This window comes from Molothrus ater, chromosome 3 (assembly GCF_012460135.2).
Source record: "Molothrus ater isolate BHLD 08-10-18 breed brown headed cowbird chromosome 3, BPBGC_Mater_1.1, whole genome shotgun sequence".
Classification (NCBI taxonomy): domain Eukaryota; kingdom Metazoa; phylum Chordata; class Aves; order Passeriformes; family Icteridae; genus Molothrus; species Molothrus ater.
In genome coordinates, this window is record NC_050480.2 from 110,595,322 (window position 1) to 110,618,881 (window position 23,560).

The 23,560-nt window shown below is 47.7% G+C and overlaps 1 protein-coding gene across 1 annotated transcript in view; it reads right to left on the reverse strand.

Moving 5' to 3' along the window:
* Nucleotides 1-7,717, reverse strand: part of BLK (BLK proto-oncogene, Src family tyrosine kinase) — a 35,847-nt gene extending 28,130 nt beyond the window's left edge. The window contains exon 1 of the mRNA XM_036380311.1: nucleotides 7,638-7,717. Within this exon, the coding sequence (XP_036236204.1) occupies nucleotides 7,638-7,717 (80 nt within the window). The remainder of the gene's footprint in view (nucleotides 1-7,637) is intronic.
* Between the last annotated feature and the right edge of the window lie 15,843 nt (nucleotides 7,718-23,560).

The following is a 23,560-nucleotide window of genomic DNA, read 5'->3' on the forward strand; positions in this document are numbered from 1 at the left end:
TCTGGATAGCCAAAGTGGCCAAACTCTTCTTGGAGCCTCAAAAATGAAGGAGCAGATGAAGCCAGCATTGCTGAAGTGCAACATCCAGTGCCAAAGTCTGCCCCACTCCTGCTTTGAACCAAAGGCTTTGGAAGGTGTGGGCTACATGCCCAAAACCCCCCAAAATTAAACCCTGAATACTCTTCGCTGTGTAGAGACACAGTGACTCCTATTTCTGCCAAAATATCTAAGATCTGCAGTGATCTTGGAGGATCAGGGACCACAGGTCCAGGGACACCCCCAAATGTCAGTCTGGCACTGTTTTTTGATAGTCAGATTCCAACCAGTGTGTTCAGAAAAGCTCCCAGCCAGCCAGACTCACAGGGAAAAATATTCCAGTAAAAGCAACTTTTTTTCTTTTGCTTTCTAGCACAGATCTAATATTTCAAAATCTGGGACTCTAAAATGAGGTTTCTAATGGAGCCACCACAATATTTTAATTTTTAAATGTCTTCTCCCTTCTGCTTTGTTTTTTATTATTACTGATAAGGTGTGCAAAATAGAAGGAATTGGTGAAATATTTCAGGATAGCCTGATGCACACTTCCCCCCCTCCATCCAAAAGTTTTCATCTCTGAGATTTCCTTTGACCTGGGTTTACAGATGGCCCATCCATCTGTCCCCAGGCCTCAGCTCCGCTCCAGGCACTGACAGCACAGTTGGAGGGGGAGTTTCACCTATTAAATCAACCAGAGCAGTTCCTGCAGCAATTTCATTTTCATTTGGCAGCCTCCAGGTTGTACCCAGAGCTTTGCTCTGCTTAGCAGATCTGGTGGTGCAATGGCACATGATTTATTAGGGGAACTTTTCCTGCTTTTCCACTCTCAACTTTGTGCCAGGATTTCAGATTCTGGATCATGGGGGTTTTCTGCCACGAGAGTGGCTGGAATTTTCTTTTTTTTTTCCCTTTTTTTTAATTCCAGCATCAGGAAAGAGCAAAGTATCATTTACAGTCAAGGCTGGACGATGGATAAGTTTCAGCTACCACTCATTACCAACTGTGAAAGACAGAAAATCCACCTACATATTTGGCATTGATTTGTTGTCCTTGTTATGGTCTCCCTTGAAAATCCTGGGATCTCTGATATACTCTGCTCCCAAATGAGAGATAATTCATGCAACTGCCATATATTTTTTGGCAGATTTAGAGAATGTGAGATGCAGCACGAGTCAACAATTCGTTTTGACTGCCAGTTGTGTCACAATGATGATCTTATGGGAGGATTGACAGACCATCTACAGGATCATGGATGCTGCTTTTGGGGTTTTCAGTTGCTCTCAATGTGTGATGGCAATAAAAGATATTTTGGCCATCAAATATATCCTCCCACACACATCCTCCCTCTCCCCTTCCGCTCTGTGTCAGTCAATGTGATTTGTCCAATCATAGGAACACCAAGTGCTCACAAAATTTATTACTATTATTATTATTATTATTATTATTATTATTAATAATAATAATAATAATAATAATAATAATAATAATAATAATAATAATAATATGTTTGCAATGATTTGGGGGCCTGAAAAAGGGTATAAAATACTGTTGGAGATTGGACCCTCTGGACCAACTGATCTTCCAAGAGGGAAGGCAGCTTCTGGATGGGTCTTCACCCTGGCAGGGACACCTGCAGCACATCCAGCCCAAAGATGGGGAACTTTTGGGTAAGTGAGTAAAAGCTCTCAGTTCTGGTCAAATACAGAGATAAATCCTGAAGTAGCTCCATAGGTGCTTTGCAATTGTGAATTCTGCAGGGCCAAAGACTGAAAATCTGTACATTTCTAGCTGAGCTTGCTCAGACTGTGATGCTTTAGTCACAGGCTGTTGGCCAAATCTGACACTAAGTGGAGTGAGCCACAGTTAGATTTCTTTGAGCAGTTTAGAAAGTGAGGAGGTCTCATGGTTCAACAGGAGAAACTACCTGGTGACACCATAACCACTGCAGGAGATGATGGAGCTACTATTTAGATATCCATTGGCAATATTTGTTGTATTATTTATAAATCTAATCATAAACATCCACACCAGTCTTGTGTGCTACTTCTCCCCCTGGGCCAAGAATCTTTTTTTTACTACTCTGGTACCCAGTGGTGGCACTGATGGGGCAGAACGGGAAAGGCCTGGAGGAACATCAACGTCAGCAAGTCCAGCCAGGGGCTTGGGGCCATCCCAGCTCCTCTGGCAGGGCTTGAGAGGAGTGGGGACCACCTGTGCACCCCCATGGGGACATTGCAGCCCGTTCTGCACCCTGCTGAGAATGGAAACACCTCTCTGCAGCCTTGCACAGGCTCAGCTCTGTCCCCACGCACGTGTTGGAGACACAGCCGTGCAAAAGCAGCTCAGAGAGGGGAACAACACAGCCCACCTCGAGTCAAGCCTCCCACAAAGGTCACTCTCTCCCACCCACACACAGAAGGGGTTTGAACAGCTCTGGGGATTCAACAGTCCCTACAAAATCCACTGGTGCCACTCTCCCAGTTGCCTCCAACACCTTTGGCAGCCAACGCCACCATCCTTTGGGCCAACAGGCGTTTTACAAAACCCAAAATAGTCCCAAAATGTGTTTTACAAAACCCAAAATAGCAGGCAAATATTGCTGGATACAGCGAGCTGCTGGTTCCTATTTCACAGCTGGTAGAACCTTGGATTGGTAAAAAGTAATTTTATTTTCAAAAATAAAAGCGGCTGAGTTGAGTGACTGTCATGACAATGTGTTTCACTTCTGATTAATGCTTTTAGAATTATCTTCACAAGAAAAAACAAATGAGAAAAGCTACTTAGAGTAGTTGTCCCACCCTGTTTTTACTTTTTTTTCCAGTGGAAAGGAGTGTTGGGGAGGGCACAATAACTAAGAAAATCATAGAAATTTCCTTTTGTGAATTTATATTGTTTCTCATCTAAAAATGTGAGTTTTATTTAATAACTATGTGCGGGGAAACTTTTTTTCTTCAAGCTTCCAAAACAAGTTCTTTTTAAAGTGACCAAAATTCAAAGCGGAACAAGCAGAATAAAAAGTTTTAAGGCAACATGAAGTTTTTTCCATATCGCTCTTCATCAGGGAATGGAATGATAAGACAAGGAGTAATTTAAACTGAAGGAGGGGAAATTTAGGTCTGATATATGGAAGAAATTCTTCCCTGTGAGGGTGAGCAGGCCCTGGCTCAGGGTGCCCAGAGAAGCTGTGGCTGCCCCTGGAACTCTGGAAGTGTCCAAGGCTGGGCTGGATGGGGCTTGGAGCAACCTGGGATAGTGGAAGGTGTCCCTGCCCATGGCAAGGGGAGGAATGGGATGGTCTTTAAGGTCCCTTCCCACCCAAACCATTCCGGGATTTTATGATTCTATATGCATAAAAACATTTAGCAAAAAACAGCTTCAGAAACAGAACAATGGAATTGTTGGGGCGGGCCTGTGCAGGTCCAGGAGCTGGACTCGATGATCCTTATGGGCCCCTTACAACTCAGGATATTCTACAATTTTAGGAGTCCAGCTTAGCTGCTGCTAGGTCATGAGTAAAGAATATTAGATGTTCCTGGAAGAGCCAAGCTGAAGAAGCCATTAGACACCAGGACAATGAGCTCTGTGGTGCAGCCAGCCTTGAATTTGTGGGACAGACATGCAGGTCACAGGAGCACTGGGTGTATGAGCAGAACCTCTAAAACTGGGGTTCAAGCTGGGTGAATGATAGAATGCAATTTTAGCAGCCTTCACAGAGATAGCTGAGGTGGCATTTTGGCTACAGAGGTGGGTGCAGGTTCAAGTGTTTCCGCAGGAATGAGTCAAAGGGAGCTCTTTGAAGATCATGGAATCACAGAATATCCTAAGTTGGAAGGAACCCACAAGGATCATTGAGCCAGCTCCTGGCCCTACCCAAGACACCCCAACAAACCCACCCTGTGCATCCCTGAGAGCATTGTCCAAACACTCCTGGAGCTCTGGCAGCCTTGGCCATTCCCTGGGGAGCTGTTCCAGTGCCTGACCACCCTCTGAGGGAAGAAATTTCCTTAATATCCAACCCAAACCTCCCTGGACCCACCTTCACACCATTGCCTCAGGTTCTGTCATTTCAAAGCTTTGCCCATCTCATTTTACAGTGAGCAGCCCCGCACCACCTACTGCCATTTGCTGCTTTGCTCTACCAGGGCAAAAGAGATCTAAAGTAAGTTCTGATGAGAATCCAGCACCTTCTGCAAGAGGGATGTGGAGGACACTGACAGGCAGCCTTGGGATTGCATGGGCGGGTATAGGAAAGGAAACAAGACCAAACTGAGCAGAAAAGCAGAAGTCTTGGCTCACCATTTGCCTCAACCCCATGAAACTGCCATGGAAAAAGAGGTTAATACCCAAGTAAGCCAATAGAGTTTCACTCTGAGGGCAGCTCCAAAAAAAACCCCCTAAGCCTACTGAAATCACAAAATGAGCCCCCTTTCCATCCAAATTCTGTGGTGGGCGCAACAAAGTGTTTTAACAGTTCAGCAAGATCAGATATGTTAATTCATTTTAAAACTTACGAATGTCTATTTTTTAAAGAACACATTTTAAAAAGGAAATGGGTTCAAAAACCCTAAAAAAATTACTTTGAAAATGCAGATCTAGCCTATTATGGAGGGTTTTAAATGATGGATTTCTCTTTGCAAGTCCTCCCCTCTCCTGAAAGAATTGCTGAAATCAATTCACTTCAGATGCAATAATTTAAGTATTCCAGATTTGCATTTTTGCATCAGCGAGGAGTGAAAAAGTTCAGTAAAAAAATTTTCCTCCAGTTCTCCGCACATCACAGATGTATTCAATTCTCTTTCCCTTCAATAAAATAGCTCTTCAGAACATTTCCTGACCTGGCACCCTCAGATTGCTTTGCAAGACATAAAATTGAAGAATTACTGAAGATCTTGATGGATCAGCTCCTTAAATAAGAAGGAAGATTTGCTACTGAAGCAGTTTTTGCCGTGATCATTTTCTACTTCTGCTGGGTTTTGGTCAAGTCCTTTTTAGCTCATATTTTGAAATAATTTGCAGCTTCATTGCTAAGAGAAGGTAAGAAGACAACTCTGAACCAACGTGCTGTGCTATAAGGAGCACTGAAACCAGGAGCAAGGTCTTTCTCAGAGGCAGAAGGTGGAGGCTACAGCCATCCTCTGTGGTGTGGTGGCCAAAATCTGGCTGCCCCATCTCTGGAAGTGTTCAAGGCCAGGGTGGATGGGTCTTGGAGCAGCCTGGGGTAGTGGAAGGTGTCCCTTCCCATGGCTTTAAGGTCCTTCCCAATTCAAACAAAGCCATTCTGTGATTCCATGATTCCAGCACTGCAGGAAGTCCCCATGAAGATCTGGAGAGCCCAGAGCAAGAAGCATCCTGGTTCTTGCTGGGGAGTGAAGCAGATGTGGGGTTTCCATGTTGCATCCTCACTGGAGAACTGGGAATATCCTATTGACAGTGTTCAGACCCCATTCCAGTCCTGATCTTTGATGGATACCTGGTTTTATTTGTGCAATGAGGACTCTGTCAAACACTCTGGTCCATGCCAAAGGTCCTTGAAGGGAAGGTGAAGAACGCCCAGGAGCAGCCGGGCTCTCCCACTGAGGTGAGGTGCTGATGCTGGGGCTGAGCCATCATAAAACCTCACACACCCAAAGAACCCCAAAGCAGCTGCAGCTGCCTCCTTCTCTTGGCCCCATCCTCCTCCTTCCCCATTCTAGTGCATCCCATCTCCCTGGCTTGAATTCTGTCCAGGCCCCAGACTTGAGCACAGCCAGTGTGGCCAAATTGCCTTGGAAATATCTGTTCCCTAGCAGCTCAGGGCAGATGAACAAATCCAGGATCTTTGTGGTCCTGTGATTTATCCCTAAGTGAGGGGTACACATTTCAGGAAAGAGACTGGAGCCCACTGGCTTATTTTAGGATCTCCTGCCACAATCCAAGCCAGCTTTCCATTTCTATTACAATTTATATCTGCACAAAATCTACCATTTTTCTTAGGCCATGATTTGCAGGTGAACCTGGCCCAAGCAAGTGAAACAAGCAGAAAATCCATCTGTTCCAGGCCTTTCTGAAGAGCTGGGACAATCTCTGGGAGAAGGCTTTGTGAGGCTGGGGGGTTGTGGGAGAGCACAGATTTCCAGAACCTTGAGCTTAAGCAGATGCAGAAAGTCTTTTGACAGGGAATTAAAAAAAAATAAAGAGAAGAAGATAATAAAAGCTTCTTGCTCATTCCAGAAGAAGAAAACAGCCTCCTGTTGCCAGAGTGGTCATTCCCTAATCAAAACATCTGTCTGGAGGAAAAATGGCTGCTTACATTGAGCTTTGCATCCCGCTGGAGGCCGACGGATGCTCGGCTGTGCTGCAGGAGGCTGTGGGCCAGGAAACAGAGCCAGGGATCAGGGTCTTGGAGAGGGGAAAAGCAGGAGGGCAGACTGCTTATCCCACCTCCCTTCGTGCTTCCCTCATGAGCTCAGCCCAGGCAGCAAGGTGGGATTCTGCTGGGAATGTCTCTGCAGGACTTGGGGGCAGTGGGAGTGGGCAAGGAGGAGGATGGGTCCAGGAGGATGAGGCACATCCCTCTGGGTACCTGCAGCCACTCTGGGGTTCTTCAGGAGGGACAGGTTTAATGACAAAACTGCACTGCCCAACAGCACTTCCTGCAGAGCCTGGAATTGCAATCCAAATTTCGACTCAAACCTCTCTCTGCCCAATGTTGGTGTTGGCCAAATTGTGGATGGGTCCTGGGTGAGCAGGGGCACAGCAGGGAGAAATCCCCTCTGCAGGCCACCCCTATCTGACATCCAAACCCTATGGAAGTGGGCACAGGCCATGGTCCCTTGGCCAGAATCCCTGATGCTCCATTCCACAGCACTTGGAGGACACATCACAGGAATCTGTAGGGATGTAGGGAGGTCCTGGTCCTCCCAGCCCAGAGAACATGAGGAGATGGATGGGCTCTACACCTTTGTATTAGACCACCAAAACTTCTGCCCTGGGAAAGGCCCTTCCTGGAGGCCCTACATCCCAGAGGATGACTTTTCCTAGGAAGAAGAAAACATTTTATAGGACAGGAGGAGAAATGAACCTGGTGGCAGGCTGGAGCTCAGGAATTCAGTTCCTTGGATTGAGTCTCAGAGGGAATGAGGCTCCCTCCCACCACACTCAGCAGAGGCAAAGGGCTGTAGGGAAGGATGTTCACCTCCATCATGAGATGAATATCTCCAATTCCCCACCTGAACACCTCCAGCTGCGTGTCAGGAATAGCAATGGGATGCCAGAGCACTTCCCTACTCATCACAGCCGTGTCCAGCTCCTGTCAGCCTTCCCCACACAAAAATCCTTTCTTCCCCTCCAGGCCCTGGGAGAATGTGGGGGATGGGAGTGCCAGGATGTGCACACCTGGCACTTCTTTGTCCTCCCCTCTTTTGCAGCAGACAGAGGGAACAACATCCCTGCAAACCATCCCTCGGCACCGGATCCAGCAGGAGCTGGGAAGTGCCTCCATCATGTCTTTAACCCACAGATTGTGGGGAGAGAAAATAGGGCAAGGAGGGATGGGAGGGTGGATGAAGACAGAGAAAAACCCTCAGGGGAAGGTGGATGGGGGTGGGATGTTCCTGACTTGCCTGCTTCCCACGCTGCTGCTCCTGGGGACACGATCCGAGGACCCGCGAGCCGCTGGCCGGACCCATGACAGATGCTCCATGGGGCTGAAGGCCCTTCCCAAATTTTTCTTTCAGAGGCCTCTGGCTTCCACCACATCCACACCATCCATGAGACCAACAGCTTTACACCCCCGGACCGCAGGAGCAGCCTGGTTTTTTGCAAATGCTTTTAATGGGATTTCTTTTTTTAATCAGGTCTTTGTGTCAGAACTGACTCTTTTCTCCCCCCCCTAAGGATTCTTTGCTCTATTTTGCTTATAAAAATGATCACCTGGGAGGGGGTGGGAGTTGCACTTCCCAGGCAACCTGGCCAATGAAAATAACAATGAGGAAGGCGAGAAACACAAAGCGAATCCAGACACAAACCCCAGCAAATGCCACAGGCTATTAACAGCCGTCGTTAAAAGCAGTGAAAATGACTGTGAATGGATTGTACTTCCACTATGCAAACCACCAAATTTTAGGAAACAGCCCAACAAACTGGCTTTGCAATGATCTTTCCTTTCTGTCACTAAAAAAAAGACCTTTTACTGATGAAACACATCTTGTTCCAGCCAGCTCCATCCCTCTATGAACCTACTCGACCATAGCAGCGTGGTCTAACGAATTAAGACCTGGTCAGGGACTTCTGGGTGGCTCTGAGGAAGTGACTTTCTCACTTTGCCTCAGCATGTTCAATTGAGAGATTGAAACTCTGTCCTGGGAGATAAATGTTGTATAAGAAGTAGGATTTGTTTCTACAAAGGCTTCCCATGGTGGATGTGTAATTTTGGCTCGTCTGTGGTGTTTTCAGTGTATTTTTTTTAAGCTGTTGCAAACACAAGGCCCCCAAAAAACCACCATGTACACCTCTGTGGGTAATTGCATGGCGTCATCTTTGAGTTGTAAGAGGCAGCAGGGGAGAAAATGACACTTGGTCTCAGCCAGCTCGAGGCTGGGGTGACCTCACATCGTTTACACTTCAGCTGCCCCCACTGAGCAGGACAAACACGAGCCAACATCTGCCAGGAGTGATGCACAAGCTAAAGGTCACCCCACGCTGGTGATGGTGTTTACAGGAGGAAAAGCTCCACGGGGCAGATCTGAGCTGAGGTCATGGCAGAGGACCTTTACCAGCCACGGGACACAGGGACAACAAGAGGGTGGCTGAGGACACGATGATGTGTGAGGTGGGGGCAGCTGCTCCAGGGTTCACGTGGCTGGTGCCCCCTCTGGAAACATGGGATGGGAATCAGCCTTGGCTCTGCAGCTGTGCTGCTGACAAAGGAAGACAACCCCATGGAGGGCTGCAAGGCTATCTGGGCCACACACAGGGGTCTGCAGGTCCTTTGGGGGGGTCACACTGAGCCCATCACCCTGGTGGGTCAGCACAGAATCTCAGAATCTCTAAATACCAGAATCCCAGAATCCTAGAGTCCTAGAATCTGACCAGAATCCCAGAATCCCAGAATAGTTTGGGATTGGAAGGGGCCTCTGGAGATCACCCAGTCCAACCCTCTTGCTAAGGCAGGATCACCTGTAACAGGTGACACAGGAACACGACCAGGTGGGTTTGGAATGTCTCCAAAGAAGAAACCCCACGCCCTCCCTGGGCAGCTGTTTCAGTGCTCTGACACTCTTCACATAAAGAATTCCTTCATCATGGTTGAGGTGGAGCTTCTTGTGGTTTATTTTATGTCCATTTCTGCTCATCCTGTGGCTGGGCACCACTGAAAAGAGCCTGGCACTATCCTCTGACACCCTCCAAGCCTGGGTGACACTGAAGATAACCAGGACAGACACCCAGCCCAGCAGGCCTCAGCCAGGTGTGCCTGCTCTTGGAGACACAGAAATGAGGAAGCCCTTGCAGATTTGCCAAACTTCCCCCTTGCCAATTCCCATTTTCCCTTCCCAATTCTCCTCCAGCTAAGGGCAGGGGATGGAGGTGGAGCTCCTCAGGTTTGGGTCTGGGGAAGAAAAAAGCAGTGTCAGGTTAGATGGAGTGCTTTGAGCTTTAGGACAGGCCCTCAGCATTTGGTGGGCGACCTCTCTTTGCTAAATGAGCCTCACTTCCTATCCCTATGAAAAGGGAAGTTGCTCTTTTAGAAAGCTGCTGTCATCCACCGCTGAGGTGGGAAGGAGTAGCTACCACGAGGTGCAGCAGAGGCTGAGCTCTGCTGTAGTGTCTGCCAAGTCATCCTGGGAGCAGGGTGACAGCGTGGCAGCTCCAGACAGAAACCTGCCTCTGCTCTGACACACATTCCCACTGCTGACAGCGGGGAAACCCGGCAGCTGCAGCCGCCTGCTGCAGAGGCTCTCCCAGGGATGGCCGCAGCTCAAAAGCAAGAATTCAAAATAAAAAGGAGTGGATGTGGTGTGGTTTGCCCTGCTGCATCCCAGGGAGGTTTTTCTGGTATCTAAAGTGTCCTGCGTGTCACCTGGAGCACATCCCTTCATCCTTGGGCCTCCTCTGTTTCTTCCAGTCTGGGATCTCATAGCCATGAGATGGAGTTTCTGGAATCCAGAAGCCCAGAAAATTTGCATCCTCAGCCCAGGGATGTCCTCTGAAAGCAGCTGGAGGGGGAACCCTGAGAAAGCTTGTGAAAAAGGGCACTAAAAAGGGAAAAAGTCTCTCATTTGCAGCTCCCAGTCACTCCAGATGGGCTCCATCTGTCCCTGTTCCCCCGACCTGAAAGCACAGGCTGGGATCTCACCCAGCCAAGCAGGGTCCTTCTGGTGGTGGCTTCCACCCTGTTCTCATAAGTCAGTCCCCAGATGTTCTCCAGTGTCTTTGCAGGCCCTGACACGAGTGTGAAATCATGGAATTATAGAATCACAAAACAGTTTGGGTTGGAAGGGACCTTAAAAATCATCCAGTGCCACTCCCTCCCGTGGACATGGACACCTTCCACCATCCCAGGTTGCTCCAAGTCCCATCCAACCTCACCTTGGACACTTCCAGAGGTCCAGGGGCAGCCACAGCTTCTCTGGGCAACCTGTGCCAGGGCCTCCCCACCCTCACAGGGAAGAATTTCTCCCTAATATCCAACCTAAACCTATTCTCTGTCAGTTTTAAGCCATTCCTGGGAAAGCCTCCCTGCAGATGACTCCAGAGCCCACCAGGATGACCCCACAGCCCACCAGGATGACCCCACAGCCAGACTCATGTAATGGTGGCCCCTGCACGGCCTCCTTGTGCAGCAGTGCCCATCTCATGGCATTTTATCCATTTCACACTGAACCAAAGGCATTCTTGTTGGGATTTCTGCTGCAGAGGCATCTCCAGCTTTGAACTGAGAGGATGAAGGTCCCTCTGCTTTCCCAGCTGGCTCCCAGGACTGCTTCCCCATGCTTCTGCTGCAAATGGGCAGCTCATTTCCTCTAGACTTTGTTTTCATGGGCTGGCCAAGCTTTTCTCTTCCCTTTTAGGAATGAGTAGTCTCCTTTACCATCAGAACCTCCCTGTTCCCACTCCTCTAGCAGGACACTTATTTACAGTGTCCTGCTGCTCTTGGAGGATGCTGATGTGTTATAACCAACCCACCAGACTCCATTTTGAGAGTTCATTTTCAGAGCTTCGAGGACTTTTTGAACTCTGAGGCAGCATCTCAACTACTAAAACAGGCAATATTGGGGTTCCTCCTCCTCTTAAAAATTTGGTGGCTGCATCCAAACCCCTGGTGATCCCCATTCTACAGGAGTTGTGGTGGCCCCTAGATTATAAATATCCATGTATGTTTATTATGATTATTTAAAGTCTATCCTGATTCCACCGGCCCTCCTGTTGGATCTCTACTTTGCAAGAGACAGGCTATCCCTTTTTCCCTGATTTGAAGGAAAACAGGATTTTCCCTGATTCCATCCCTGTGTTTGGGATAACACTCAGACACAGGCACCAGGTACCCTTCACCACCCTGAGTGCAGGGTGAAAAAGGGCTCCCTCTTGTTTCACTACCATTATTTATTATTAAATCCCATTGGTTTTTCAGGGATATGTCCAGGGACTGGGGTGAAAATGCAGGTTGAGCTTGATGGCAATTGGGAGATATTCTGCTAGCAATTGCCACAAAGAGATTTTGTCTGGATCCATGAGGAAAAGCCTTTTTGAAAGAGAAAGTGACTCCTGCCCAGGTCAGTCCTCCCTGCCAAGCTTGTCCTACACTCACAACATGACTATTCTTGACTACTTGCAGCAGCCAAGACCTTGTCTCAATATTATTTCCTTTCTGATGCTGGTAAAGAAAGAAGAAATCCATTACTTTTTAATCCCTTACCCGAAATTAGAAGATTAACTTGATTTTCAGAATTAAAATAATATTGAAACGTCCTTATGGTGCTCAAAGGAGACAGAAATGTGACAGAACAAAGCCAAACCTCACAACCACGTTTGTTACAGAAAGTCATTATTTATGGCACTGAATTGATCGGGCTGATCCACTCTCAGGTCACCTCACATTTGATCTGGCCTGAATTTATTGTCTCAGAGATGGAAGAAATTTTATTTCCTAAAGTTTCTTGCTTTTCCAGTGCCCATCCTCGGCCTGGCACCAGCAGTACTGCACTAAACCAGGATTTCTTCTCACCTGGTTAGGACCAGTCCTGTACAGAGTCCCACATCACAATTCCCTTCCACTCACAGTTATTATTCCTTGGCAGACCACTCAGTGACTTTCAGAATGCTTTTTCCAACTTTTTTTTGCCACAATTTTCAGGGGGAAAAAAAAGCATTCCATGGGAAATCACCACCTCTCAAAAGGTTCTGTCACAGAAACCCCACGAATATTGGCACCTTTCACTGGAAAAAAAGAATAATAATTGTGCAAGTCTGCTGCATTAATGTCTCAAGCAGCTGTGCTCTTCTTCCTCTGCTTCTAAAATGGTCAAGGCCAAATATGCAAGAGACAGCCAGGAAAAAAAGTCGAGATAAAAGTCAATTTAAAGCTTTTCTATCAATTTCTCTGCCTGCTTAGATTGGCATCACTTCTCCCTCTTTCCATCATGCATTACTGGTGACGCCTTGATTTTTCCGCAGGTCGAATTTAACCTCTATTCAAAGCCCACTTCTCAATCATCATCCTCCCACAGACACGTTTTGAGAGGTTCTGCCCCAGATTTCATGGTCCCAAGTTGTTCATATAACCTTGGATGCCACCAAGGCTCAGGTGTTGGGCAAGGAGCTGTCTGGGCTGAAAGAAGTCCGGCAGTTCCTCTGCACAAACATTTTGTTACAGTTTTTCTTTCCCACCCCAGGTTTCATGGAGAAGAGAGACTATCCATAAATGAGGAAACACCATCCTGTAGTAAATTGGGACCATGGGGACCTGGGCATGGGGCCAAGCACCTCTTTTACCTCTTGGCTGGAAGGTCCCTTTATCAAGTGACAAAGAGTTTTTCACCCAACCTTCATCCACCAAAACCATTCCTGATTCTGCCATCACCGAGGCAGACCAGACATCCTGGAGGACACTGAGTAAATTTTTCATTCTTCTCTGCTCATTAAGTAGCAAGGAATTCATTTGTGAGCCATGTGTTTATTATTTCTGCTGTGTCTCCTACGTGCCTGACACACAGGACCCCAGGGGTGCCGCTCGCTGCTTTTTGATCAGTAACGCATTCCACGGCTTCCAGAGGAGCAGAAATCATCAGAGAGATTGGGTCAAGTTTGGAAAATTATTTTGTAAGTAAGTAAATAAACAAATAAATAAAGAGGGAGAAATGCAGGGGGGTGATCTTGAAAAGTGCATTTCAGTTCAGAAGCCACATGTATTCCACAGGATGGCAGAAATGTGGGGCTGGCACCATGAAGGTCATTAATTTCAGAGACCCCCTAACTTGTACTTCAAAGCTTTCAGTGATGGAAATTGCCACTGCTTCCTATCAGTCTATCCCAGCCCTCCAATTCCCAAAGCCTTAAAATGACTTCCTAACTACCACCACTAATTTCCTTCACTGAAAGACTGACAACTGCCTGTCCTGCCCATGGTGGATGTCCCATCCCTGGAAATGTCCAAGGTCAGGTTGGACATTGCTTGGAAAAACTTGGGATAGTAGAAGGTGTCCCTGCCCATTGCAGGGAGTTGGAATGAGCTGACCCTCAAGGTTCCTTTCCAACACAAACCATTACATGACTCCATGGTGGACTGCAAGTTTATTCCCTCCCTCTTTGCTGTGTCTCCAGCAAATGAGGCAACATCATTTCTTGCAGTAATTCCACACAGCTCACACTTCCCATACCTTTGCTCAACCGTGTCCCTCTCCTCCAGGCATTTATCACTGGATTTGGACGTTTGAATAGGCAAGGCCACAACGTTTTTGAAATTAAAACTGACCAGCATTAACAAAGACAAAATTGCTCTGTAAAACCACGGGAAAATTGTTCTCCTGCTCAGTTGCAGCTTTTTCTTGGAAAAAAATTATAATTGAAACCCATTATTTTACTTCAACACAAGGAGCTGCTGTGGTGTGAGCTTGGTTTTTGGTGGTGGGGGAGATATTTTTGGTTGGATATTGTGATGGATTTAAACCTGGTATGGAAAACAGGCTGACCTGTGAGAAGTAAATATCTTGTCCAGCATGAAATATTGGAATTCTGGTTTACATTCCTATTTATGTTTAAGCAAGTACCATAACCCTGCACAGCCTGTTTTTTGATGTCCATCGATGCAACCGCTCCTTCCATAAGCAGCATCAGGACCCTGGGGCTGTAATTTGTTGCCAAGACCTCTGCAAGTGGAAATTTCATCCTTTTTTACCCCCCCCCCCCAGCTACTTCTAATCTTGCAATGTGGGGTCAGCCTAATGAAAAAAGCTGACTTGCACCACATGGAATTAAGACATGGATGGAAACTTTGGGGCTTGCAAGGATTCCAGCAGGATTTAGCCCCAGGTGCCCTGCAAGATTTTTCTGTCTGTGATAGAACCCCTGCAGGAAATGATTGGCTACAAGGGAGCTCACCCACATGGAGGCAATGCTTGGGTGCCTCCAGAGGCTCGTGAACCGTGGAGGAGCGGTGAGGAAACTCCTTTTTTAACACAGATGGAATGGAAAGAATGAGGGGAAGGAAGGAAGGACGGCAAATAATGATGAAGTAACAGCGTGCCCAGGAGCTCCTGCTCTGCTCAGCACATCCCTGTGATCCCTGTGAAATCCATCCATGTGAATCCCCCCTTTCCACAACTGCTTTAGATGACAAAAAGCCTGGGCTGTTTCTGAAAATATCCTCAAGGTCATTTTCGGATGCTGATATGCCCATCAAGGTGCCACAGAGAATTAAAGGTTGAAATATGGCTCAGGAAGAAAGCCACAAATCAGAAATAAAGGAGCTGATAGCTGTGTTTGAAAGGGACACACAGCCCAAATGATGAGGGAGGGGGATGCGATCCTGGGATATTGTGGGTTTAGTTATGAGGAGCTGGGAGCACACCATCTCAGCTGAAAGCCCAGGGTATAACAGCATCACAGAACACTCCATGCTGATTAAATCAAACATGGGAATTTGTTGGAAGAGAAAATGAAGAATAACCAGCAGCACTTTTGCAAAATTTTCACTTAAATATGCCTTGGGTGTTTCCTCCTCCAACAGAAAATTCGGGTTTGACTTTGCAATCCTCACAATAGCCCTGTATTGGCAGAACAAAACAAGAATGGGCCAGAAGGGTTTTTTCACTGACTTCTGGGTACCAATACAATGAAAATGCTGCAGGAGGTCTGGGAGAAGAGAGCAGAATATGAACGAGAAACCACAAGCTCTGCAGCCCCCAAATCTTCTGATAAAAATGACTTAAACCTTGACAGAATGACCGACTGAGCATATTAATGAGGGTGCCTGGGCTGCCCTGCAGCTTTTCTTTTCTTATTCCTCATTTCCATCTGCCTTCTCCATCTCAAGCACGTCCCCGAGCCGGGACCATGTGCGTGTGCTCTGCATGCAGCAGGAACCCTCACTGCTGGCAGTGCCCTGGTTTTGCACCGTTAAAGATTCATAATCAATTAAATATCAGAGCAGCCCATCACGAGAGGCAAGAAATAGCCCCAAATCATGAATGGGGTAACTAAAACACTTTGAAGAGCGTTCAGTGGGGCATCATTGGCCACAAAGCCCTGAGGAAACACCTGAGGAGGTCTGAGATGCAAATACCCCACAACACAGCAAGTGCTGTTCCCTCCCAAAAGTGCCACAGCAAGCACAGATATCCTGAAATATCCATGCTCCAACTTAGAGCTCTGCAATTTTAAGCCTGACCTAAATTTCAATCAGGAATGAAAGTTATAGGCCTAGTGCAGGTTCTGGGAAATGACCAGGGTAGAAGCAGCAAGTCCATTCTTCCTACAGCTCTGCTGGAGATTTCCAGCTTTGCCAGAAGATTTGTCTACAACCAGCGTTAACTTTGCAGTGGTTTTACCAGCTTCAGCGGAGGAGCTGGTGAAAACGAAATATTGCATCCAGTGAGACCATTTAAACCATCTGTCGGGTGGAAGAAAGCAAAAACTCTCAAAAATCCCAAATGTGCATCTCCACAAATGGGAATTAAAGATTTGACCCTTCCCCACACTGACTGCAGCACCCAGAGGTTGCTGTGTTGGAAGCCGAGTGCCCAAATTTCCACCTCCGCTCAACTTCAGAGCTGGGTCCCTGATCTCACCTTCTCCTGCCACTCTCATTTCCAAGAAATTCAGTTGGATGAAACTCATTCACTCCTGGCTATCATCTACTTTCACTATTTTTAAGAGGAAGAAGGTTGACCCGTGCCTGAGAGAGAACCCACTGGGTGAACATCTGACTCGGAGCATCAGCCCCACCTCAGTGCATTCCCAATTCCAGCACTGGGAAGCTGCCAGAAGGAAAGACAGACACACCCCCTATCCTGGTCCACAGCAGCAGTTTGGCTCATTGGACATCCCACCCTAAAGGCTTTAATTACTGGGCCAAATTTTTAAATATCCTAAAGGAATAAGCCCAGTGGAGCACCAGACAACAAACAGACAGCAGGAAGGAAGGAAAACTGCTAGGAAAATCCTTTGCACTTACCTTGAGAGTCCTGTGTTCAGATTAAATCATATCCCACTCAATCTTAGCTGTCCACCAGAGTTGAAAAACCCCCTTCCAGACCATCAGCTTGGGACCATCAGCTCCTTCTGATGAGTTTCAATCCTTGGAGCATGAAGAAAGAGAAAACCCTAATTCTTCTTGTTGTCGTGTGTTGAGTTGCTGTTGGTGGTTTCCTGTTGCCAACAGCTGAATGACAAATGGAGCTGGTTTGTTACACTTAGAGCAGTGGAGGGCTGGCAGTGTGACCACACTTCTCACACCCTACTAATATTAGAATGGGGTCTACCTTAGAAGAACCCACAAAGGCTCCTCAGGCTGAAAGAAGTGCAGTCCTGCTGCAAACAGGGCCCTGAGCTGCCCTCATTCAGGCTGGAGTGATGTGAAAGTCAAGCCCTGGAGCCTCAGGGTGTAAAGCTGGCGTGAAAATGGGAGGAGAAATATGGGTCTAGGGTTGTGTAAATTGGCCCATTCACAGCTCAGAGCAGTCTGAGCCAATGGAAGGGGTGGGGTTATTTATTGCACTTGACTTTCAGAGAGCTTACCACCAGTCAGGTTCGAGTCTGAGAAGTTTCTTTTTTTGTAATCAGCTGGGTTACGGGCTGTAACCTCACTCACTTTCCATTTGAGGTTCTGTTTCTGCTTCAGATCTCACCTAAAGAGACAGGTCATGTTCTTCCTCCTTTCTTCAACGAGTACAAGACAGCTGATGCCATTTAGGGCACAGGGGGAAGAGCACAGGAGACAGCTGACAGCACATCCTGGTATCTCTCTACTGCTTGTGTGAGAGATTTTGTGAGATCTGCCCTCCCTCTGATTTGTGCCATTAACTGTCTGTGGTACTGCACAAAGCTCTGCCTGTGCTGAGCACCCAGAGCACATCTGGAGCTGCTGTGGGTGAGGCCCAGCTCAAATCTCACTGCTCTGGGGCATTTCAGTGCCTTCCATTCCCAAGGAGAGCACCAGAGAATCACAGAATGGTTTGGGTGGGAAGGGAAAGTAATCATCATGTTCCACCATGCCATGGGCAGGGACACCTCCCACTGTCCCAGGTTGCTCCAAGCCCTGTCCAACCTGGCCTTGGACACTGCCTGGGATCCAGGGGCTGCCACAGCTTCTCTGGGAAACCTGTGCCACGGCCTCCCCACCCTCACAGCCAAGAATTCCTTCCCAAATCCCATCCATCCCTGCCCTCTGGCAGTGGGAAGCCATTCCCTGTGTCCTGTCCCTCCATCCCTTGTCCCCAGTCCCTCTCCAGCTCTCCTGGAGCCCCTTTAGGCTCTGGAAGGGGCTCTGAGCTCTCCCTGGATCCTTCTCTTCTCCAGGTGAGCACCCCCAGGAGCTTCTCCCAGCCTGACTCCAGAGCAGAGGGGCTCCAGCCCTTGGAGCATCTCTGTGGCCTCCTCTGGAATCACTCCAGATCCTTCCTGTTTTCACCATGCAATGCTGTGAAGCTCCATCATCCCCATTTCCTCCCCCAGCCCAGGGTTCCAGACCCACCAACTCATTTGAAGGCCAGGAAGATGTTGAGTATCACCTCCTGATCCTGCTGGATTCTGGATAAAGCCCCTGTGTGACCGTGTTCTGCAGGGGTCTGAGGATGAGGGAAGAGACGAGGACCTGACTCCAGGTTTCAGAAGGCTTGATTTATTATTTTATTATATATATTACATTAAAACTATACTAAAAGAATAGAAGAAAGGATTTCATCAGAAGGCTGGCTAAGAATAGAAAAGGAATGGAATAACAGAAGGTTTGTGGCTCAGACAGAGAGTCTGAGCCAGCTGACTGTGATTGGCCATTAATTAGAAACAACCACATGAGACCAGTCACAGATGCACCTGTTGCATTCCACAGCAGCAGATAATCATTGTTTACATTTTGTTCCTGAGGCCTCTCAGTTTCTCAGGAGAAAAAATCCTAAGGAAAGGATTTTTCATAAGAGATGTCTGTGACACCCTTCTCATTGAGACAAGGAGAAAGGAAAACCAGCCAGAGCCTCATCAAACAGAACAACAGGATCCTGTCTGAGACTGGCTGAGCAATGGGAGGTTTATCAGCTATTTTTTTTTTTTCAGATGAGGGATGAAAATATTCTTTAAGAGAAGGTTGGATCTTCACTCTTGGTCCTGCAGTTTCAAGGATCACCACTGGCTGAGATAACACCCTTCTTGTGATGAATTTTTGCAGAGGAAGTTGTCTGCAGGCAAATTCCAAAGTATGGCTCTCTCTGGAATAGTGGACATTGGGAGTGTTGCAAACATTTGATTTCACGGCTCATTCATCATTCTGAACAAACAGCAAAGCAGAGGAATCCAACAGGCAAACACGTTTCAAGTGCTGTTCACATTTTAAGGTCCCCAAAATACTCAGTTTTATTTAGAAATAGAAAAAAATTCCAACAGCTGGGGTGAGAGAAAAAAAAAATCCATTTATTGGTCTTTCATTTTATTGTCCTGGGTTGAGGAGATTGTCCAGATTCTGTTTGTCAAGCCACCAGCTGCTGAAGTAGAACTGTGTTCCCTGACCATCAGTTCCAAATCCAGGGAATTCATCCCAGCTCTTGCTGCAGGAAGTGATCCTGGGGTGACAAGGGAGGGAGGCTGCAGCTTGGACTCCACCCTTCATTCCCCCCAGCTTAAAGCAAGAGTCTGAGATGGGCTTTTCTTACCTTTCCCTTCCTCCCAAAGCCTAGGATACAAGTTCAGGGCAATCACAGCCTTTTTAAAGACCCCTCTAGTCCTGTGGGTTCTGGTGATGAAGCCTTACTAGGTGGACAGGTAAAACTGAAAAAGGAATTTTTATTCATTAGCACTCCTGGAATTAATTTACAAGAAATATTTTGAGTGAAAGTAGAACTGAAATCCCCTTTTTTTTTTTTCCAGCAAGGAAGAGAGGTGGAAAAAACATATATCAGTTCTGAGATTTTTAAAAGCTTTTTATTTATGAATTGCTGTAATGAATTGGGTTAGTAGGTTTATCAAAGGAAAGCCATCACAAATCATTCAAAATCTTTGGAACAGGTCTTGCTTTTATTTGGAAATTATTTCTAGTTCTTCAGGTCTTGGGGAAACTTTTTTGACTTGAGGGAGAAATGATTCAGTAATACACACACTTAAAGTTAGTTATGGAATCACCAAATGGATTTACTTTTACCTTTGAAAAAAACCAAATGGGCTGAAAATTCCCACCATGATTTTGATAGGATTTCAGGCACAATCGTCCTTTGTCAGGTCTTTGATGTTTGGCTCACCATAGAGAAAATAAAGTAGATACCCAAGGAAGGACCCTGATCTAGTGGAAAGTGTCCCTGCACATGGCAGGGGACTGGAATTAGATGATTTTTAAGGTCCCTTCCAACCCAAACCATTCACCAATTCTGTGAAGACTGACCCAGGCCAGTGCCAGGTCCCTCAGTGATCCGTAGAGATGAGCGGCCAGGTGACCACAGCTGACCTCTGCAGCCCCTGGGGACGCCAGGGGACAGCATCACCTGGGGACCTGCTGCCCTCTGGAGGTGCCTCTGCCACGTTTCCAGGTTGATTTGCTCCCAGGTGATCCTCCAGCCATGCCAGAGGGCTTTCCTGGTGCCAGTCCCTGTGGAGAACGTGGAGGCTGCTCCTGCCCAGGATGGGATGATGATGGTTGGGAGCACCAGAGCCTCCTCTTCCCATGCTTGGAAAGCTGAGTCCCAGGGAACTGTAGGATCACAGATTGGTTTGGGTTGGAAAGGACTTTAAAGATTACCTCATTCCACCCCTTGCCATGGGCAAGGACACCTCCCACTATCCCAGGGTTGCTCCAAGCCCTGTCCAACCTGGCCTTGGACACTTCCAGGGATCCAGGGGCAGCCACAGCTTCTCTGGGCACCTGTGTCAGGGCCTTCCCACCCTTAATATCTTCCCAATATCTTATCTAAAGACACTCTCTCCCAGTTTGAACCCTTTCCCCTTTGTCCTGTTACTCCATGTTCTTGTCCCAGCTATCCTATATGTTCCCTATAGGTACTTCAGGAACTTTTCCCTACAGGGACTTTGCTTTAGAGAAAAAGCATTTATTGGGGGACCAGCTGAGGAGAAACCATTGATGCTTCTCCAAGATTCCAGCTCTGGTCCCACAGAATGGCCACACAACCCTGCCAGGAGATCCAGCTCTCCATGCTTTGTTGGCAGGATACCTGCAGGGAGAAACCACCCAAATCCAGCAGAAAGGGCAAGAAGCAGAAGGTTCAAATCCAAACTGAGTTGAGCTGCTGCTGTTGTGATAAAGGAATGGCCATTTCTGCTCATTTTGGGTGGTAAGAGGTAGCTCAGAAAGTCAGGTAAGATTTAGGGGGCTCTAAGGCACCTTACAGAGTTTGTGGTGTTCAGATCAGCACAGGTCATCCCAAGGAAGTCTGGCTGCCCCATCCCTGGAAGTGTCCCAGGCCAGGTTGGATGGGGCTTGGAGCAACCTGGGACAGTGGAAGGTGTGCCTGCCCATGGCAGGGGGTGGAATGAGAGGATTTTTAAGGTCCCTTCCAACCCAAACCCTTCCATGATTCTACAAACTACTACTACAGCAAGGAATTTCCAGCCTGGGCTTTGCAAAACCTCATCCCAGCAAAACCTGAGGCTTGGATCTGTGTGTTCCCAAGGATTCAGGAGTCCTCTGGGAAAGCTCCTGTGCCCAGGGATGCTGTTGGAATTGGCAGTCTCTGGAGCAGAAAGGATTCCTTGTGGGAATCAGAATCCTTGTGGGCAGCAGAAAGGATTCCTTGTGTCTGAGAAAATGCTGAGCCATAGGTGTGGACAGCAGTGGTATTTCACAGGTTTATTTTGACTAATTTCAGGTGTCCATTGCAGGTGGTTGGTGTTAGAGCATCATCAGTGGGAGCACCACTCTTCTTCAGCAGCTCCCCACTGGTGTTTTTTGGATGAAGACAATTTATCCAAGATACATCCAGGCCAAAAAACATTCAAAGCCATGGACTGGCTTCAGAGGGATGTGGCTGCAGCCTTTCACTGCTATCTTATGGCAGCTCATTTGAAATCCATTACGCAACTGAATTAAAAATAAACATTTACAGAAGAGGGAGCGGGTGACAGTGTGTGGTCTGTTCCTGTGAGGAGACAGACAGACAGACATCCAGCCCTGGGAGCAACACCTCTGCTGTGAACTCCCCCTGCTAGACCTGCTGGCCCTGAGGCCAGCTGACCCTGTCTGGCCATGTCCCTGTGATTCAAAGCTCCTGGCTATCAAATCTGGGTGGCTGAATCCAACTTGTTTGTCAGGAAGGGGCCCCAGTTGTGGTCATTCCCAAGCCATGTCCTGGGATTGCTCATCCCACACCAAAACCAGGCCAGGGGCTGTTCCACCCTGTGCCTGTCTGTTCCCTGGTGCTGCTTGGTTCATGGGCACAGACTCAGTTTTGATTTGGATGAGATCTTGCTGAAAATGTTGAACCTCCATCTGCCTGATGGACCAGGCTCTGCTCTGTGGGCCCCAGCAACAGGAAAACAGGAATGGGCAGGAACTGATGCCCAGGAAGTTCCACCTGGACATGAGGAATAACTTTTCTGGGCAGTGACTGAGCACTGGACAAATAGTCCAGAGAGGGAGTGGAGTCTCCTCAATGAGGATATTCCAGAATGATCTGGACACAACCCTGTGCCCTGGGATGGGGAAGCGGGACCAGCTGACCCACTGTGATCCCTTCCAACCTGACCCCTCTTGGGATTCTGGGATTCCTTTTGCTGCTAAAAGCTGCTGCAGGTCTTTATCAGACAGTTTTAACAGGCAGCCAAGAGCTCTTCCATCTCCCTTGGTGCCTCTCCATCATCATCAGCCTTCAGGTGCCTCCCTGCAGCACAGTGAGAGCTGATCACCAGGCTGAGTTTGCATATGCAGATCTGAAATCTGACAAAAAATAGATGCTGGCAAAGCAAAAAAAAAAAAAAAAATTGAAAAAAATTTGCATTTTCATCAGAAATGTGGAAATGCTGCTGTTCATTCCGAATCTGCATTGCTGCATCCAGGACAACCCCCTTCTCTGCACTCCAGATTTCCAAATCCTGTGCAGGCACAGCCTCTAAATTCCTGTGGGGGTCTGGAGTACCCCTGGCATTCAAAGGGAGGTGGGAAATCCCAGCCCTCCCATGCTGGAGCTCAGGAGGGGGCTGTAAATCTCCCTGTTGCCCTCGGGGGACAGGGCGGATGGATCAGGCAGGAGAAGGGAAGGGTAAAGAAAAAGGAATAAAAAGGCTGTGAAGGGGTTTCTCTCAGAAAAAAAGCTGAATCTGGGAATGGGGGAAGGGGCCTGGGTGGTTGGGGGTTGATGGCCAAGGTGGAAGGAAGGAAGGAAGGAAGGAAGGAAGGAAGGAAGGAAGGAAGGAAGGAAGGAAGGAAGGAAGGAAGGAAGGAAGGAAGGAAGGAAGGAAGGAAGGAAGGAAGGAAGGAAGGAAGGAAGGAAGGAAGGAAGGAAGGAAGGAAGGAAGGAAGGAAGGAAGGAAGGAAGGAAGGAAGGAAGGAAGGAAGGAAGGAAGGAAGGAAGGAAGGAAGGAAGGAAGGAAGGAAGGAAGGAAGGAAGGAAGGAAGGAAGGAAACCCCCTCTGTCCCGGGGCACTGCCTTTCTCTGTCCCTCCTCAGAAGCAGCTAAAATTGTTCCCAGCCCCTCTGGGGCAGCTGTGGAAGCAACAGGAGCTTCCCTAGCACAAAATTCAGGAACAGGCTGGTTCCTAAGCTTGTTTCTGCCTGGGGATGGATGGTACCAGCCAGGGAAGCACCTCCCTGGGGCTTCCCAGAGATGCTGATGTATCCTTGCAAAATCCCTGTCGGAACCTGGAAAACGTCATCCCAAAGCTCTCCCGAATGCCAGAA